Raw genomic sequence first — 21,372 nt, 5'->3', positions numbered from 1 at the left:
TAGACATAGAGACCAATGGACTAGAACTGAGTCCAGAAATAAACCCAAACATCTATAATCAATTGATTTGAACATTCAACAGAGAAAGAATAGTCTCTTCAACAAATGGTGCTGAGACAACTGGACATCCACATGCAAAAGAATAAAGTTGAACCCAAACCCACCCCATATACAAAACTTAACTCAAAATGAATCAACAACCTAAATGTAAAAGCTAAAACTATAAACTATATAAAACTATATAAACTTATTTCTCAGAAGAAACTGCAGAAGCAAATCTTCATGATCTTAGGTTTGTCAATGGTTGCTTATACATCACCAAAGCACAAGTAACAAAAGAAAAATAAATAAATGAATAAATAAATAAATCTGAATTTCATCAGAATTAAAGTTTCTGTGCATGAAAAGATACTATCATGAAAGGAAAAGACCATCTATAGAATGGAAGAAAATACTTATAACTCATATGTCTGATAAAGGATTAATTTCCAGAATATCCAATGAATTCTTTTAACTTCATAAAAAGAAACAAACCAATTTAAAAATAGGAGAAAGACCTGAGTAGACATTTCTCCAAAGATAATCTACAAATGGCCAATGATCACATGAAAACATGTTCTATATCATTACTCATTAGGATGGCTATTATCAAAGAAAAAAAGGGGGGGAAGAACAAGTGTTGGCAAGGATGTGAAGGAAGTAGAACCCGTGTACATTGCTAGCAGGCATGTAGAATAGTGTGGCTGCTGTGGATATCAGTTTGCTAATTCCTCAAAGAGTTAAATATGGAATTACCCTATGACCCAGCAATTCTACTCCTAGACAGATACCCAAAACAACTGAAAGCAGGGACTCAAGCAGATAACATTCACAGGACTATTTATTCACATAGCCAAAAGGTACAAACAACCCAACTGTGCATCAACAGATGAATGAATACAATATGGTTTATACATACAATGGATATTATTCAGCCTTGAAATGAAATGAAATTCTGATACATACTAATTTGGATACGGATGAACCTTGAAAACATATTAAGTAAAGTAAGTCACACAAAAAAGGACAAATATTTTATGAGTCCACTTAACCTAGACACCTAGGATAGGCAAATTCATAGATAAAGAAAGTAAAATGGTGGTTGCCAGGAGATGAGAAGAGGAATCAATAGGAAGTTAGTATTTAAGGAGTACAGACTTTCAGTTGGGGAAACCATTGGTGATGGCTGCAAATTATATTAATATACTTAAATGCCACAGAAGTGTACACTTAGAAATTGGTAAAATAGCAAATTTCATGCTATGTATATTTTACCACAATAAAAAAAAAAGGGTCTTCGTATACCTAGGGCCTTGCTAGTTTATGCTAACAATATGATTTGTCATAAATTCCTGTTTTTGTTTTCCTGATACCATGGGCCACACTGTATCACTATGAGCTCTGCAAAAGACAGGAGAGCTGGAGACTGATTAGTTAAGGTCAGTCACAAGAGTGCTCTATGCCTATAAGACTGACACCCCCAATAAAATAAAAACCTGTGATACCACGGCCCAAATGGGCTTCCCTGGCTGTCAAGACTTCATACTTGTTGTCAAATCATTGATGACAGAATTTAACACTGTCAGAGCAACTGCACTGAGAGAGGACACACTGATACCTGATTTGTCCTGTACTCCACTATATGCACCTTTCCCTTTCTGTGATTTTCATCTGTATCCTTTCTCTGTAATAAACTGTACCTGTAAGTATAACAGCTTTTCTGAGTTCTAGGAGTCCTTCTAAGGGCTCATCAAACCTGAAGGTAGTCTCAGTGACCCCTGACACCGATGAAAAAGCATGTACCATACAAATATTACCTATGAGAAAGCTGGACTGGCTTTATTAATATAAAACAAGGAACACTTCAGAACAAAAAATATTACCAGATATAAAGAGGAACATACATAATAATAGTTAATTCAAGAAAACATAATCCCAAACATGTACATTAAATAAGATATTTAAAATACATGAATCAACAAATCAACAAAGTAAAAGAAACAATACACAAACCCAGAATTATAGTTGCGAATTTCAATACTGCTCTCAGGAACTAACATAAATAATAAAATAAGGAAAATCAATAGGAATGTAGAAGACTTAAATACAATAACCCAACTTAACCTAATTAACATTTAGAAAGCATTCCACCCCACAACTACAGAAAACATACATTATTTTCAAATGAACACAGAACATTCACCAAGACAGACCATGTAATGAGCCATAAAACAAGTCTATTGTTAGTTATCTGGGCCCAAGGGAGAAAAACAGATGCAACATTTCCTAAACTTACTTGACCATAAAGCCTTTCTGCAAAGGCATCTCCAGGGACTACTGTTTCTCATCACACTTTGAGAAAAGCTATCCCACCCATTTTCACCCCTTCCTATTTCTACTCCTAGTTGTGACTAGCAAAATAAGGGTATTAGTAAAAATATCCTTTCCTTGGCTACTCTGCCCGAACTAGCCAATCTTGGGAAGTACCTGCAAAAGTCCTAAGGCAGGAATAAGCTTGACATATTTGGGAAACAGTAAGAGGGCCAGAATGGTTGGAACAGCATAAAGAATAAGTGGTAGGAGATGAAATCAGAAAGTTGAGCAGAGGTCAGAGCATGTAAGACCTTCTAAGCCTCAGTAAGAATTTTGAATGTGATTTTAAGTATGAGGGGAGGGTTCTGAAAAATGACTATTATCTCATTCACATATTTAGAAGATATCTCTCTCTCTCTCTCTCTCTCTCTCACTCGCTCTGTCTCTCTCTCTCTCCCTCTCTCTCTGTTGCGTAAAGAACAGAATGGAAAGTAGGCAACGAGTTGAGAAGCTCTGGCAATAGCATAAACGATGTCGAAGAGCAGAGCAGCCTAGACCAGACTGAAATGTGTATGTCAAAGAAAAAACTCCAAGGCAAATCTATATTAACTGCACTGAGATGTCTTCAAGCATTTTCTTTACTTGGCTCCTAGGCTATCTCATTCTCTACCTAATGAGATGCTCAGTTGGTCTTCCTTACATGATCTCCCTCACCTACCCAAGCTCTTCAGGTTGGAAACGTTTTAAGGCTTAGTCATGAACCTCTTTGGCCTTGCTATTCCCTTTCTTGTGATTTCACCGGACACTTGGCTTTAAATACCATCTATATAATGATAATTCCCAATTTTACATCTCCAGTCTAGGCCTCTCCCCTAAAGTCTAAGCTCATGTACCCACGTGACTTACAGTAAGTACCTCAAAATTTAACAAACCAAAATAGAGCTCCTAACCTTCCTCTACCATTTTTTTTATTTTCTCATAAGTCTTCCCTACCTCAGGTGGTAGCAACTCCATTACTGCAATTTCTAACAGATAAACCTTAAGAAATATCCATGACTGGAGCGCCTGGGTGGCTCAGCCGGTTAAGTGGCCGACTTTGGCTCAGGCCATGATCTCATGGTTTGTGAGTTTGAGCCCTGCATCGGGCTCTGTGCTGACAGCTCAGAGTCTGGAGCCTGCTTCAGATTCTCTGTCTCCCTCTCTCTCTGCCCCTCCCCCACTCACACTCTGTATCTCTGTCTCTCAAAAAAAAAAAATGAATAAACATTTAAAAAATTAAAAAAAAAAAGAAAGAAAGAAATACCTGTGACTTATTTCTCTCATACCCCACTTCCAAGTATGGCAGCAAATCCCATCAGCTCTACCTTCAAAATATATCCAGTAACCAATCACTCTGACCTGCCTCCACTGCTATTATTACTCAATGCCAGCCTTTATCATCTCTTACTTGGATTAGTGCTTTCCTCATAACTGGTCTCTCTGGTTCTGCCCTTGCCACCGGCTTCACCACTCCCTGACACTCACTACAGCAGTCAAGTGATTCTAGTAAATCTAAATGGAGCATGTCATCAACTGCTCAAAACCTTCCAACAGCTGTCTCACTCAAGAAAAGTCCTTACAATGGTCTTCAAGACCTGTCTGACCAAAGCACCTCTGTGCCTCTGCTCCAGCCATTTACTTTTAACCTCATATCACACTACTCTATCCATGTCACTTCATACCAGTTGCAATGGCCTCCTTGCTGTTTCTCCAATACTCCAAGCCAGCCTTAGCTTCAGGACCTCTGAACTTGACGTACCTTCAGCCTAAAATTATCTTGGTCTCTAGGGGCGCCCGGGTGGCTCAGTCAGTTAAGAGTCTCATGCTTTCAGCTCAGGTCATGTGAGTTTTGTGAGTTTGAGCCCCATGTCAGGCTCTGCACTGTGTGGAGCCTGCCTGGGATTCTCTCTTTCTCCATCTCTCTCTGCCTCTCCCCAACTCATGATGTCTTTGTCTCTCAAAAATAAATAAACTTAAAAAATTATCTTGGCCTCTAAAATTACCTACAATGCAAGGCTTGCTCTCTCTCCTCTACTTCCAGTCTTCACTCAAAGTCATTCAAATGAAGTCTTCCCTTCCAATGTTATTTAAAATTGCAAACTTCCCTCCGATTCTTAAACATTTTTATGCATCAGCAGCTCTGATTTGCTTTATAATTCTCCATAGCACTTTCCCGTATCTAATATACTATATATTTTACTTACTTACCTTATTTATTGTCTATCTCCTCCAAACAGAATATACACTCTAGGGATTTTTGTTTGTTTCATCTCCTGCTACACTACTAGTCCCTAGAGCAGTACCCTTCACACAGAGCTCAATTTATTCAATACTGAATCACTGAATGTTAAACAAAGCCTCTCCAGAAGTATCAAGTTTTGTTCGGCCTGATTCAAATTCTGGGACCAGCCTAATTAAAATAAACCAATTCCTTTACCAGTATTTATTTTCTATGAATAATATTCAATATTCATAAGTGTTTCTAGTCACATTTTTATTATTTTATAATCTAAAACATTTATTTAACAATTATAGAGATGCTTACTGACTCCAAATAATTCCACTTCTCTCTTACTCCAGCAGCACTACAAACAAAAAACAGTAGCCTTCAGCCAGAAGTCCTGTGTTCAAATCCTAGCTCGCCGTTTACCAGTAGTATGACTCAGGCAATTTAGCCTCCGCCAAGTCTTAGTTTCTCATCAATAAGAGAGCAAGGAGGGGGTGGATTAAAGCCTGCCTGCCTTACCTATCCTATACCTAATCACAGGATTATTGTGAAAATCAAAAATGTATGAGAAAATGCCTTATAAACCATGAGATATACACAAGTGTGAGTTAAATGTCAATAGTTTAGAAAAAACCTGAAGAGCAGAAAACTTCAACGTTTGGAGCAGCATATCTCACCATATCTCCTTGCAGTCAGACTGGCTGCCTGCAATCAGACTCCTCCACTTAAATATACCTTAAACAAGTTATTCAACCTCTCTGAGTCATTATTTCCACATCCATAAATGGAGACAATACCAACCTTGTAGTGTCCTTGAGGATTACAGATTATATACAAATATAGGAAACGTACCCATGGAATATGTTTAATGAAGGACATTTTTGCTATCATCCTGGTCTTTCAAATGGACAAAAATCCAAAAGGAGATAACTACAAACTGTACCATGGAGGTAAGAAAGATGACTTTGACTTGGAAAATACATCAGAAAAAACAAGAAGGAAAGTGAGAAAGAGCCAGTGGTAATCAAACAAAACTTTAACAGTTTGCCTATTAAATTTGTTCTTTCCTTCTTGCCTTTTTCCAAGTAAAACAGCAGGATGAAATGCAAAGAAAAATCAGCATACAGAACACTGTATCTAGTAACCTAAAAAGTTAATTTTAAGACTAAATATTATACATATAATCTCTTTACTTCAAAGGAGAATATCTTTATTAGACAGTTTTTCAATTTCTCACACACCGAGATGTATTTTGACACTCTAAACTCAAGGCACATGTCAAAAAAATAAAACAATTGCAGTTTTCCAACCACAGCACCCTGACAAAATTTTATTAAAAGTTTAGAAATATGGCAAAATGAATAAAACAACTCAAAAAGTAAAACTGCAATTAAGACATATATCATACAGGGGTGCCCAGGTGGCTCAGTCAGTTAAGTGTCCAACTTGAGCTCAGGTCATGATCTCACAGTTCATGGGTTTGAGTCCCATGTCAGGTTCTGTGCTGACAGCACGGAGCCTGGAGCCTGCTTCAGATTCTCTCTCTCTCTCTCTCTCTCTCTCTCTCTCTCTCTCTCTTCTCTCTCTCTGTGCCCTTCCCCCATACTCACACACATGCTCTCTTTCTCTCTCTCAAAAATAAGCATTAAAAAAAAATTTTTTTTAAGATATATATCATACAAACACTTCAAGAATGCTTTTTGAAATCATCAGACTTTGCTATATTTCCTTGATTCCAGGACACCAGTAATTATGAGACGTACCACCAATATAACAATCATTTTTGGGGACAGGGTAGGGGGGAAAGGCCCCACATTAAATATACACTTAGACATACCAATTTCAAAAAACATTTAAACAGGGCACCTGGGTGGTTCAGTCGGTTAAGCATCCAACTTCAGCTCAGGTCATGATCTCACAGTCCATGAGTTCGAGCCCCGTGTGGGACTCTGTGCTGACAGCTCAGAGCCTGGAGCCTGCTTCAGATTCTGTGTCTCCCTCTCTCTGCCCCTCCCCTGCTCATGCTCTGTCTCTGTCTGTCTCAAAAATAAATAAAAACATTAAAAAAAATTTTTTTTTAAACATTAAAACATAATGTATCCTTCTGGAATGCTGACAACATTCTATTTCTTGATATAACAGGCTGGTTACATAGAGTATGTTAAATCTGAATATTCATCAAAGTGTACACTTGAATACTTTTTCTGTATCTACATTTAGTTCAACAAAAAAAATTTATGTAATATACCTACTTCATACACATACAGCTATCAACCAGATGAATTATTGATATAAATATGAAAGGTAAAAAGATAAAGCTTTTAGGGGTGCCAGTGTGGCTCAGTCAGTCTGTTGGGTGGCTAACGTCAGCTCAGGTCATGATCTCACCATTGGTGAGTTCAAGCCCCGCATCAGGCTCTGTGCCGACAGCTCAGAGCCTGGAGCCTGCTTTGGATTCTCTCTCTCTCTCTCTCTCTCTCTCTGCCCCTCAGCCCTGCTCATGCTCTGTCTCTCTCCCTCTCAAAAATAAATAAACATTAAAAAAAATTAAAAAAAAAAAAAGATAAAGCTTTTGAAAGAAAACATGGGGGGTGGGGGACAGTGCCTGGGTGGCTCAGTTGATTATGAATCTGATTTTTTATTTCAACTCTTGATTCCAGCTCAGGTCATGATCTCATGACCTCCTCTGTGCTATCAGCCAGGAGCCTGCTTGGGATATTCTCTCTCCCCCTCTCTCTGCTCCTCCCCTGCTCATTCTCTCTCTCTCTCTCTCTCTCTCTCTCTCTCTCTCTCTCTCTCCCCTCTCCCTCTCTCTCTCTCAAAATAAATAAATATTTAAAAATAAAAATTAAGAATTAAACATAGGATGGGGCGTCTGGGTGGCGCAGTCGGTTAAGCGTCCGACTTCAGCCAGGTCACGATCTCGTGGTCCGTGAGTTCGAGCCCCGCGTCAGGCTCTGGGCTGATGGCTCGGAGCCTGGAGCCTGTTTCCGATTCTGTGTCTCCCTCTCTCTCTGCCCCTCCCCTGTTCATGCTCTGTCTCTCTCTGTCCCAAAAATAAATTAAAAAAATGTTGAAAAAAAAATTTTTTTAAATAATAAACATAGGAAAGTAGTTTCATAACATTGACATAGGCAGAGATTTCACAAATGGAAATTAAAAAGCACTAACCAATTGACAGACTAGACTTCTTTAAAATTAAGCACTTTGATTCACCAGGACAAAATTAAGCACTTTGATTCACCAGGACACCAAGATCCTGGAAGGGCTAGCTACAGAGTAAAAAATACCTGCAATATATAAATCTAACAAGACTATAACCACAATATGTAAAGAACTACAAATCAATATGAAAAAAGTAAACAACCTAATAGAAAAAGACCCAAAGACTTTGTAACAGATACTTCACAAAAGCAGAAATCCAAATGGCCAATATCATAGGGTCCCTAATATAAAAAGGTGTTCAACTTTATTAGTCATCAGGAAAATAAAATTAAAACTACAATGCAATACCACTACCTACCAATCCAGAATAAGTAAAAATAAAAAGACTGACAATAATAAGTGTTGACAAAGATACAGAACAACTAGAACTCATACACTGGTGGTGGGAGCATAAATTCGTAAAACCACTTTCCAAAACTTTAGCAGAATCTACTAAAAATGAGCATACCATAATCATGACTTAACAATTCCACTGTAGGGGTGCCTGGGTGGATCAATCGGTTAAGCAGCCAACTCTTAATTTCAGATCAGGTCATGATCTCATGGTTTGTGGGATCGAGCCCTGAATCAGACCCCTCGTTGAGAGTGGAGTCAGCTTGGGATTCTCTCTCTTTGCCCCTTTCCAACTTGCCAGGTAATGCGCGCGCTCGCTTGCTCTCTCTCTCTCTCTCAAAATAAATTAAAAAAAAAAAACTTTTTTTTACCAGAAAAAAAAAGTACAGCTATGTTCATTGCACCAAATAATCCAATGTCCACCAACAGGAGAATGAATAAACTGTGGTATACTCACATAACAGAATAAAGCAACAAGAAAAAACAAATTACAACACAACAGGGGTTAATCTCATAAATATAATATTTTGAGCAAAAGAAGCTCAAATAAGATATACTTTATGATCCTACTTTATATAGAGTTCAAAAACATGCAAAACTTTTCTAGTGTTAGAATACAAAGAACACAGCAGGGGTTGGGGATTCCAACACTGATACGTTTCTTTAGCTGGGTACTGATTACACGAATGTGCTTATGATGTGAAAATTCATCTAGTCATACGCTTTTCTAAAGGCATGTTACACTTCTTTAAAAGTCTTGTATAAAATGAGGTCCCCGACTGGTGAAAGGATTTCTAATCCTTTCCCACCACCGACATTCTTCATTGGTACTACACTCAGAGATTTAACTAGCAATGATCTTATATCACGCTGCTGTTCTTCAGGATTTAAACAATCAAGATCTTTGTCCATATTTACTATATGTGAAGCACTTTAACATTCATTCATTCAAATACTTACTAAATACCTACTAAGTATAAAATCTGTTCTGAGTACTCAGGGTACAAAAAATGAGTAAGATATTGCTCCTAGCTTCAAGCAATTCCTAGCGTTACAGAAGACCACACATGAGAGTACAAAGGAACATCAGAAACAGCCAGGAAGAGGCAAGGCAACAGGATAGGCTTCTTGGAGGTACGAACACCTGAGTCTTTAAAAGAAGAGTAGGAATTATCTTGGCAAAGTGCATTCCATCAGACAAACAGCTTGAGTAAAAAAGCACAATGTATTTAAAGAAACAATTAGAGCTGCTACATGTTGCTTTAAGGGGTGGTAAAAGCAAGGACTGGGATGGGGTAGAAGGGAGTGGCCAAAAAGGAGGATGCCAAGTTATGAAGAAACAGACCTTTTCCAACAAGCAAGATGGTCAGTGAGATTTATGTAAAGGAATTATGTGGTCAGAAGATTATTCAGGGAGCTACATGGAGGATGGACTTAAGGAGGATAAGACGGGCAGAAAGGCGGCCAGTTAGGAGGCAGTTATAACTGTCTTGATATAAGATAGTAAGAGCCTGAAATAATGAAATAAAAGCTATAAGAGAAAATACAGAGTACAGATACATTATGCTGCTGGTCTAGAGATGACACTTTGAGAACCACTAACCTACACTAGAAGCTGGCATATTTTTCTGTAAAGGGCCTAAATATTTTAGGTTTTACAGGCCACACAGACAGTTTCTACTGCACTTTTTGGTTTATGCTTGTTTTTTAAACCCTTTGAAAATGAAAAACCATTCTTAGTTAGTGGACTTTACAAAAAAAAAAAAAAAAAAAAAGACCGCAGGCTGGATCTGGGCTGTGGGCATAGTTTGCTGATCCCTGCTATACACAGGTGAAGAACTGAGGGTTAACCTTCCTATGAGATTAGTTTTCCTAAAATGCTACTCACATATTAGCTCCCCACTCAGAAACTTCTCCCTTGGTTCTGACTGCCTACTGAATAAGTCAAATCACTATTACGCATAGCATTCACAGGCATCAATACTGTAGCACCAACCTACTTACTATTCCAGGCTCAAGAACTATACCCAAGTGTGAACCTTCCATTCTTATTAAATTGATCTATTCACATTATTTGTCTCTGTATTTTGTGGTGTTCCCCAATGTTCTTTTCTCCTCTCCAAACCCACCTAAATACCATTCCTTCAAAGCACAATTCAAATCCTACCTTAAAGTGATTCCACAATCCTCAGAACTCCTATAAAAGCACTCCTAATTTATCCAAAATGTATTTGCTGTCTTATTACTTACTTTAAATAAACTGTAAATTCCTCGAGGGCAGGGAATAATTTAGACTTCTATTAGTGGATCTAGCATATAACAAGAAGTAAATAAAAACAAAGATATATATATGTATATACATGTAACATATATAAGTACACACACTTTTTTTTTTTTTCTGAACTGAAGCAAATGTGATTTCACCCATAACCAAATACTTTAATTCTATGGACATGATCTGAATGACGTAGGAAGAACAGAATGACAATCCACAATGACATCTGTCTCTCTCCTATTACTCAAGTTTTTAAGAGTAGTTCACCAGGGAAAACAATAATAACACAAGTAAAACTTTTCCAATGGTCAAAGTTATCAATATAGGTACACTGGGTAATGTTAAACAAGTTACCAAACCAAGTTGAAGTTTACTTATTTTTACTTCACTTATTTTTCAAATACAAAATAAGCTTTTACAACTACACTGCTTTAAATTCATCCTTAATAATTACTTAAGTTTAGGGGCGCCTGGGTGGCTCAGTCGGTTGTCTGACTTTGGCTCAGGTCATGGTCTATGGTGGGTTCAAGCCCAGCGTCGGGCTCTGTGCTGACAGCTCAGAGCCTGGAGCCTACTTTGGATTCTGTGTCTCCCTCTCTCTGCCCCGCCGGGCTCGCACTCTGTCTCTCTCTCTCAAAAATAAATACACATTAAAATTTTTTTTTTAAAAATAATCACTTAAGTTTAAAGTCACACACACACATATATATACATACACACAAGACACTCATGCTCTGAATTTTTTTAACAATGAAGTTGTCTATAACTATTCACATTATCAAAATGGCATTATCGATTTCTTTGAAAGTTTAGGGAAATAAGATTGTATTTCAAATTTTTTAAGAAAACAGTCCATTACAGGAATTGTTGAATCACTATACTGTACACCTGAACCTAACACTGAAAAAAATAAAATTATGCTTACACACACACACACACACACACACACACACACAAAGAAAGAAAGAAAGAAATTACTTCATTTTCATTCCCTAATGATAGCTATACTTAGAGAATGTTTTGAGCCGGATAAAAGAATTCCCATATTTGAGATTATTGAAGAAGTCTCTTCAAGTCCAAAGTGTCAACTCTGCCTTATTTTATTACCCAAAGAATGTTCAAGAATCTATAAAAATTCCTCCAGAATCCTTTGTTGAAATTTCAATGCAAGCTACAAAAAAAAAAAAAAGTTTAAAACACTTAACACTTATAGAAAGGCATAGAAAACAAAACCAAAAGAAATAAATCAAAAGAAGGTCATGAAAAGTGAAAACTGAGACTTTTTAACCTTCAAAATACACTGAAGAAGCTTAGTGACTTACAACCCTGAAAAGACTATAATTGATAAGCTGGATGTTAGCAATACACTAAATTGGAGGGCAAACCCAGGAGCTAGGGACTCCCCCATTTCTCAGTTCCTGTTCTGCCTAGTACACAGTCTTGGGCACAGCCCCATATGTTGAACAAGAAAAGCTTAACTGACACTCTCAGGTTGTGAGAAATGATTAAATGTTTATGAAGTACTTTAGGACCATGAAGGTAAGTCAAATGTCATTTGCTTAGTACAAAACTACAGCTACCTGTTAGGCTTGCAAATTATGATTCTTTTGTGTCTTCCTAAGGCAGCGAATCTTCAGTGAGTCAGTAAAGTGCATGTATTTATGAGCTCGTTTAGCAACTTCAGAAAAATGAATTTTCCTCCAAATCTTTGCTGTCTCACAAACCATGTCGCTAGCCAATCCAACTATTTGCAAAAGGAAACATGATGCGATCCACGTTAAAGTTAGGTCTAGTTATTGATAAGCCAATACCAAATGACTGAAAACTATTAGGAATCACAGGGGAACTTTTCTTTGTTAACTTACCAGAAATGTGACTCCTGAAAGTAATCCCAGAAAACAGTCGCTCTAACAAAACGTTTATTAAAGGGAAAGTCCCTAGGCTTTCTTAAAGAGCTCTAAAATGTTTTTAGGCAGTGTGGACAGAAGCCTCCGTTCGCTCAGACCCTAGTCTAATTCCTTAGGTACTTCAGCACCTGCGTGGTGCTGAGCGACTAGAGAGTGGCGAGGCTGCTGAGCAAAAGTGCTGATGCCAAATCCCAGCTGCCCCCTTCGTGAATGACAGTAACAATGAAAACACTGACAAAAGGGCTGGGAGGCCACCCCAAGCCACCGCCTGGCAATACTTCTACTCTACCCCCAACACACAAGAGCTGCAAATCCCAGAAAAGACCCCGCTCCCGCAGACCTCACGGGCGGAGCCGTGGGCTCCGGTCCGGCAACGTGAAAAAGTACTACCCCGCGCACTCCTCTCCAGACAGCTGAGCACCTTAAAGGTGAGAGCGGAGCGCTGCCTCCTGCCAAACTGCCAGCGGAGGAGGGAGAGGACTTCCTCGCGGGAGAGGGGAGAGCGGACGCGGCCGTGCACGCCGCCAGACGGAGGACTGCCCCGGTGGCGGGCGCCGCTCGGACCGCCGGCGGGGAGCAACCGCGAGCACAGGAACGCGCGTCCCTCCCTCGGCGCCGGGTGGGGGAAGCGGGGCTCGGGCGCCGGGCAGACCGTCCTCTCGGGGGGGGTGGCAGCGGCCGGCCGGCCGGCCGCCCGCCCGCCCGCCTCCCGGGAGCCGGAGGCGGCGACCAGCAGACTCGGGTCCGGGAGCTCCGGGAGCGCATTCCCTCCTCCAGCCGGGTCCCGAGGGAGGGCGCAGGCTGCCGAGGCGGCCACTCTCCCTCTCGCCCAACTCCGGGCTGAGCGAGAAGGGCGGCCGGCCCCGGGCTGCCCGGCGGGCTGCCCAACCCGGGTGGGGGAGGCGGCGAGGCCGGCCTCCGGGCCGCTCCCTCCCCACGCGGTCCGCGGCGGGCGGCCGTCCGCGCCCTCGTCCCTCCCGCCGCCGCGCGGGGCCGGGCCGCCGACCTCGGGCGGCCGCGGGCGCGGGGCCAGGCGGCGGCGGCGGGCTGACGGGCCGGCCGGCCTGGGGCCCTACCTGAGGCTGTGTACCAGCTCCCGGCGTGACTGGCTTCCCGGCAGACCACTCGGTTGGACATCTTGGTGCCTGTGCCGCCTATGGTGCACGAGGATGAATGAGGAGGCGGCGGCGGCGGCGGCAGGAGCGGCTCCGCGAGGGGACGAGACACCGCGGGCCCAGCCCAGGAGGAGGCGGCGGCGGGGAGGGGATCGGCCCGGCCCAGGAGGAGGAGGAAGAGGAGGAGGCGGCGGCCCAGGAGGAGGAGATGGCAGCCGGGGCGGTGGCGGAGGCAGCAACAATCACCACAAACTCCGGCGACCGCCGGAAGATGGGGCCCGCGGCGGCTTCAGCGAAGCCCGGAACGCCCTGGCCCCGGCCCCCGGCCTCGCCGCTGCTCCCCAGCCGCGGCCGGTTCCGCCGAGCCGCCCCCACGGCCCCCTCCCCTCCCAGCTGGCCTCCCCGAGCCACCGCCGGTGACCCCACCCCCGTGACTCCGCGCCCGCCCCCTCCCCCCACCCCCCGCGGGACTCCCCGCACCCACCCCCACCCCCGGCAGGGCCCTCCTGCCCGCCCGGCCGCCGGCCCGCGGGCCCCGCCCCGCCCCGCTCCTCCTCCAGCCGCGCGGCGAGGTTAACGGCGGAAACCGGACAGGCCGGCCGGCATCTGGGGTCGGGCGGCCCCGCGAGGAGGCAGCGGCGGCTGCAGCTCCGCGCACACAAAAGCCCAGGGCCGGGGCCTGAACCGGGGAAGGCAGACCCAGAGAGGAGCCAACGCTTCCTTACTCGCCACTCTAACGGGTCCTGCCCACTGAGCATGCCCAGCAGCCGCTGCCAGGCCCGCCGAGGAATCTCAACGTGCACGCTCCGCTCTCCGGGGTTTAGCGGCAGCAGAGGCTTTGGGGGGGGGGAGGGTGCGGGGAGCAGGACGCAGCCGCAGGGCAAGCCCCCTCCCCCAGCCAACTTCCTTAAATGTAGAGCTCCGAGGGCACGCCGATGCGGTTTTCCACGAGGACCGTCCAGTTTGCCCTTCCCCCCCCATCCCCATCATGCACACGAATTTTTAGTGAATTCACACCCCCAAGGTTTCACTCCCAGGGATGCGAGCTCGTGGCCACGTTGGGAAGTTCATTTGCAGAAACAGGCACATGGTGGTGTGCCTGTGGTCCCACAAATTCTAGTTTTTGCTTCACTGGGCCACCCTGACCACCTAATCCTGGCTTTGACTACTATAAACGTTATCTTGTTTCATTTTATATGGATGGAGGTGCCTGTCTTAACTCCCTAATTGAGATTCAAGTGTGATATACCTAGCATCAGTTATTCTCTATGAAAAGGGAATAATTTATTCAAGGAGTGTCCCTAGAATTACAAGAGTTAATAAATGTAAAGAGCCTGACATAGGAAGCATACATTTCCTCCTCTTATAAATCCAACTTTTCCACAGAAGTGCCAGGAACAAAGAATTCCTTTAAAATTATAGAGGAATCACAGTAAAGTAGGATATCTTGGACCTCTGAGGAAGTGTTAAATTTCTGTCCTATTCCCATCCCTCCTCCCACCTTTTCAGCTTTAAGGCCCAAGGATCTTGTGTGAGATCCCAGGCCTAAAAACCTGGTCAAATACTGGACCATTTCTGACTTTCACACCTTCTTCTACACAGTTATTAGACCAAAAAAAAAAAAAATCTATTTTTATTTTAGACTGACCTGTATTTCTTTACTCAATTTTTAACCCTCTCACTTTACCACTAACCTGCCCAAATATAAACATATTTTACAGCCAAAAGAAAAAAAAAATGTGCCAAGTAGTCAATTTAAAGATAACAAAAAGACGGGCTGGAGCTCTAATTCCATGGTACTCTTCTTGGAATACCAAAACTCAGTGGCAAATGATGACATGGTAAATTGGTAAACTTTTCATCATAAATTTCAAGAAAACTGTTGATACGGTTAATATGGCATTGATAAGCAGTGGTAGTTCCTCAAGTTAATTACTCCTAATTGTGTTTCTATGGCCCCAAAAAAGACAGGGAAGGGACACTGGATACAATGAACTAAGAAAGCTTCATATTTCAGGCTGGTCAAATTAGAAAATCAGATTTGAGTCCTGGCTGTCACTGATCAGCTATGTGATCATGGGCATCTAGTGATTTAACCTTTTCAAGCCTCAGCTTTCCTATCTGTCAACATGCAAAAAATAATATCTAACTCACAGGCTTGCTGTGAGATTAAGTGAAAATAATCTGAAAACAATTTATAAGCTGTTCTTGGTTTATTCTTATCATTATCCTCTACTCCTAGCAACAACTCTAGGTCTCGTTCCAAACTAGTAATTTAATTTAAATTTAAGCTTCCTCCCTATGGAAATGCTCTGTTGAAGGCTTCTTTCCCCCAAAGGAGTTTTCTTCCTGGTCAAACTCAGCAAAGACCACAATGCCAACAGAAGTGAAAGGTTAAAAGATCTACTATTATCTCTAGAATGCTCTCAAAATATCCCATCATTATTCCTCCTGTCCATCTTTTATTCAAGAACAGACTCTTGAAAGAAATATGTTGAAACTATTCACTTACCTCCCTTTAAATTAATGGAGATCCATATAATGCAAAATATTCATTTCATATCCTAGGAGAAGCCTGTGTGGCAATACTGTGCAATTCCTGTGTTATATCCTGTATTATATACAATTTCCATTATATCCACCAGGGGTTTGGATTTGACACTCCATAAACATCAGTCACAGCAAAGGGCAAGGAAGAATTCCTCACTAATACAGTCCTTATGAAGCACAGACTTTAATAAATAAGGCACCACTAGTCCCAGAACCCAACATTCATAGCCCAACATATTTTCTGAAACAGCATGTCATATATTCACTGCATCAGTCTGTACTAGCAAACAACTAACACAACCACAATACCCATCAATATGAGTCTTGTTAAAGTAGGATATATCCACACATATGCACCCGTTAAAAAGAATAGGTGGTGCTATATACTGGTATGGAAAGCTTTAAAAAAAATTTTTTTAAAGCAAACTGGAAAACAATGTTTAAAGTATCCTATGATTAATGTAAAAATGAATACTTGTAAGTATTCTCATACACTTGCATATATACAGATTACCTCCAGAAGGAAACACAATAATTTGTAAAGGTACTTGTTTAGGTGGCCAAAGCATAAGGATGGACAAAAGATTAAACTTGTGCCATCTACATATATACCTACACACACACACACACACACACACACACACACACACACACACACACACTACTTACATCTTTAGACTTCATGTTTGGAATCTACATGACAATATTAAATTGACCATTTTTATAATTTATTTAAACATGGTTGGCAGCTTGAGGAGCAGCCTACTACTTACTAAAACCCCCATATCTGAAAAATATTCTAGAATAGAACTACAGAGTTTTGGACAAATCAACATTGAGAGAAGACTTTAACATAAAGATGCTCTTTTGATTTCAATTAAAACTGGTACTCTTAAGGGGCACCTGGGTGGCTCAGTTGGTTGAGCGTCTTACTCTTGATTTCAGCTCAGGTCATGATCTCATGGTTCATGGGTTCAAGCCCCACATGGGGCTCTGTGCTGACAGCAGGAAGCCTGCTTGGGATTCTGTCTCCCTCCCTCTCCGCCCCTTCCCCACTCATGCTTGTTCTCGCTCTCAAAAATAAATAAAAATAAATTTTTAAAAATGGTACTCTAAGAAAGACAAATACCATTATGATTTCACTTATAGGCAGAATCTAAAAAACAAATGAATAAACAAAAAACCAGAAACAGACACATAAATACAGAGAACAAACTGATGGTTGCCAGAGGGGAGAGGGTTGGGGGAATGAGCAAAAACTGGTAGAGTGGGAGGTGCAGGCTTCCAGTGATGGAATAAGTCACAGGGTGGAAAGGAACAACACAGGGAATATATATAGCCAATGATACTGTAATAGTGTTGTGTGGTGAAAGAAAGTAGCTATACTGTGAGCACAGCAAAACTTAGAGTTGCGAATCACTATGTTGTAAACCTGAAACTAATGTAACATTGTGTGTCAATTATACTTCAGTTAAAAAAAAAATTTAACTAGTACTCTAATTGTCAGTCAACTTTGCCCTTCCATTAGAAGTCAAATTTCATAAGTAATATCTATTAAACACTTAACTATGTACCTGACACTAAGCTAACTACAGATTTAGTGATTCCTATTGAGATGAAAATTTGTTCACTTCTAATTTTTCGGAAAAAATTTTTCAAAACTTTTGTCAAATGTATTGTTAATATTATTTAGAATTCCCAGAAATGAAACAACTGAGTCAAAAGATTTAGGGTTTTTTGTTTGTTTTTTTTTTTAAGTCTGACAAGAGGGTTTTTTTGAAAGAAAACTCATGTTCATTACTTCCTGGCCCTTTTATCTCTGGTGACCTATTTTCCACTATTATATTACTTTCCTAATTTAAACTTAGAGATTTTTAAACAAATAGATTCTCAGTGATAGCCATTTACAGCTTTCATCTTCGTCCTTCATTTCTACAGGTTGATGACAGGTATCGGGCATCCAATTTGTTAATGCCTTTTTGGAATCCAGTCCAGAAAAATATCTGGCTACAATATTTTATGCTATCCCTACAACCATTCTATCAGGAAGCAGAAAGTTATCAATCCTAAAATCTCACTATACCTTCTCCTAAATGAGATTTAAGCAAAGGTTCAATATTCTTTCTATAGGATTGTCAGAATTAAGTAGACAATATCATTCTATCCAAGCCATTTTTCTCTTTTTTTCGATTCAAGGTCTCCATTTACTCTATGAATCTATGCCTAATTTGCTCTCCTCATCTTCCCACTAAGCTATCTACCAACATAATTCACAAATTCTCTGTAACACGTAGCACTTCTTACTCTATTTCTATAGTTGTTTACTAAACAATAACCTACCCAAATAAGTGTTCAAAGGGTAGGAATGGCTTCTATAATGTAATTGCCAGCTACACATAAAATACCTCATCAAAGTGTAGTAGAAACTCTCTTAACTGGTTTCTACTTCACTAACGTACTGGAGTAAGTGATGCTCTCCATTCCCATAGTCAAATATAAGTTGAACTCTTGAAGGTTATAGACTACACTCTTTAGGAAAGTCTCACACTATTACAATCTCCTCCCAGGTTTATGTACATAACTTACAAGAGTCCATTGTGTTCTCCAGTTGACTTATACCAGTTGTACTAGGTACAACCACTACACAATTTAATCAAATATTACATAAACTAATGAAATGCAAACACATAATGCAAAAGAGCTACAAAAATTAGGTGGAATACTCTGGAAAGACTAAGTAAAAACTGCCAAATTAGAGGCAGATAAGATGACTGAAGCCTGGAGAAAAAAAATCATTAAAAAATTATAGGATTCTACAAATTACTTCTTAAATGTCTAAAATAATCCTCTACTTTCAGAAAAAACCTAAAACTGGAATTTTCAGACCATACATTACAGAAGTGGTTTGAGAAAGAAAAACGAAACAGAATTCTAAGCAGAGAACCCATACCCAAGAAAAGATTGAAAAAAAATATTATCAGGTTAAAAAGATTTATATTTTCTTAAGTTTAAAAAAAATTGTTCAGTGTCATTGAGGCTTCCCTACCATGACTTGCTTTTCCGTCTACCAACTAGATAAAAGGCCTCCTACTGTACACACACAAGGGCAAACTGATTTTCCCCCAAAGAAAAATTGTAAGCACCCCTGAGAACATTAAAGCAGAGGGTAACATAGCATTAAGGGAAGGTAATATAGCATTAATCTGGGTTTGAATCCCTGCCCCAAACTTATTTCCCCTTGAGCAAGTTAAAAAAATCTCTCTCTTCTCATCTAAAAGTGAGTTATTTAAAATTAAATCTACCTCACAGGGTTTGAAGATTCTATCACAATTCATGTATTTAGCATGGGTGCCTGGTACATGATAAGCATTCAGTAAGAAGCATGTGTACTACCAGCAAAAAATATGCCTATTCTCAGCTGTAACTTTTAAAAGGATCAATTTCAAGATTGAGTAATTTAAACCCCATCTCAAAGAGAATTCAGTAGAACACCAGAAATAATGTAGCACTAGGCAGAGTACTGCATTACTTCAAAGTGGTCATTAACCAGATGTGTATATCAGAATGGCTTAAAGAGCTTTTGTCAAAGTCAGAAGCCCAGGCTTGATCACAATTGAATCAGGCTCTCCAGGACTATTTATATATGAAACAAATATGAAAAGTTCCCTAAGTGGCTCTGATGTGAGTCACAGGTGAAGAACTGCTGTCAAGATGATAAAATTATTGGTGCTTTAATAAAAATTACCCAGTTACTACTTAATCAAATGTTAAAAACGTCACTAAAAAGACTCAGGCAGATTAATGTAGGAGCTAGCCAAATAACCAAAATGAATCGGATAGTATTAATATTTGTGGAAACTATAAGCAAGAGATCCCAATCTTTACAGGTTTTTCCTATTCAAATATATAGATATGCAATTTTAAATCAAAACCATGTCACCTCCCCACAAGCTATTGAAATAAGCTTTTGCTGCATTAAAGTGAACTATAAGACAGGAGTGCCAGGGTGGCTCAGTCGGTTAAGCATCTAACTTTGACTCAGGTCATGATTTTGCAGTCTGTGAATTTGAGCCCCACATTGGGCTCTGTGCTCAGAGCCTGGAGCCTGCTTTGAATTCTGTTTCCCTCTCTCTGCCCCTCCCCCACTCACATTCTGTCTCTCTCTCTCAAAAATAAACATTTTAAAAAATAAAAAAAAATTTAAAAAGTGAACTTTAAGACATACGTCATTAGCATTAAATTCCTAACTTGGCCCTCACATGATTAGTTTTAATACACTTCCAAAGCAAGCTTTTTCTTTTTTTTTTTAAGTAAACTCTATGCCCAATGTGGGGCTCAAACTCATGACCCTGAGATTAAGAGTTGCATGCTCTACCAACTGATCCAGCCATGTGCCCCTAAACCAGGGCTTCCCAACCTTAGCACTGGTTGATATTTTGAGCTGGATAATTCTTGGGGACAGGTGGGGCACACAGGTTGTCCTATGTATTATAAGATATTTAGCAGCATTTCTGGCCTTTATCCACCAGATGCCAGTAAAACTCCATATTACTTCAGTTGTGAGACCCAAATTGTTTCTAAACATTAGCAAATGTCCTCTGGGGTGAGAGAGCAAAGTCACTCCCCACTGAGAATCACTTCCCCTAATGAATATTTCTCCTGCCTGGCTTTCTTCAATTTTTTTTTTTTTTTCCTGAGCTAATGAGTTAATTTCTTCATATAGGACAAAGTGAGCAGACCCCCAGAAAGGACTGGCTGGTGTTTTCTATTGCAAAAAGCAGCAATGCTGTTAACTTGCACAAGTACTTCTCACTTAGCTATCAACAACACATTGGCAGAACTGGGTTTGAACGCCATTCAAGCACTTACCAGCAGTGTGGTCTTGAGCAAGTCACTTAACCTCTCCAAAGGTTTCATCTGCAAAATGGGAATAACAATATCTACTTTGTAGAGTTGCTAATGTTAAAGATAATTTAAGTAAAATAGTACTTATGCCTGACACACAGAATTGCAACAAACGACAGCTGTTATTGTATTACCATAAAGGTTTAGAGCAATGAAGGATTTGTACACCCTCCACAATGCCTCTATCAGTACTCCAACTTCATTGTGCATTAGAATCACCTGTGATGTTAAAAACTGAAGATGCCCAGATCCCACCCTCCAGGAGGTCCAGGGACAACAAAGAGAAAAACTGGCTGAGATTGTTATGTTAAACTTGACTCTGTTGTATTTTCATGCTGTTGTAAAATTTTGCAGCATTCTAAGACCCAAGAAAGAAGCAATTCATGAAAATAACTGAACCATATAAAATATTTGTCATAGAGAACAAAAACTACTTTCAAATAA

The 21,372-nt window shown here is 40.5% G+C and overlaps 1 protein-coding gene across 3 annotated transcripts in view; it reads right to left on the bottom strand.

Annotated features, from left to right (window-relative positions):
• MEMO1 (mediator of cell motility 1) overlaps positions 1–14,246 on the bottom strand; it is a 126,647-nt gene extending 112,401 nt beyond the window's left edge. The window contains exons 1-2 of one of the 3 annotated variants that reach the window (XM_047067493.1): positions 13,958–14,246; positions 13,435–13,512 (exon numbers count right to left, since the gene is read on the bottom strand). In XM_047067493.1, coding sequence (XP_046923449.1) covers positions 13,435–13,512; positions 13,958–14,231 — 352 coding nt within the window. In that variant the 5' untranslated portion in view covers positions 14,232–14,246. Of the gene's footprint in view, positions 1–13,434; positions 13,758–13,957 lie in introns of those variants that run through there. The other 2 variants (XM_047067492.1, XM_047067490.1) reach the window with 2 other exon arrangements.
• Between the last annotated feature and the right edge of the window lie 7,126 nt (positions 14,247–21,372).

This window comes from Lynx rufus, unplaced genomic scaffold (genome assembly GCF_022079265.1).
Source record: "Lynx rufus isolate CCGP_SWC_20201006 ecotype Redwood Valley unplaced genomic scaffold, mLynRuf1.p SCAF_8, whole genome shotgun sequence".
Classification (NCBI taxonomy): Eukaryota; Metazoa; Chordata; class Mammalia; order Carnivora; family Felidae; genus Lynx; species Lynx rufus.
The sequence above is the reverse complement of the archived record's forward strand: the minus strand, read 5'-3'. Positions and strand labels throughout refer to the sequence as shown.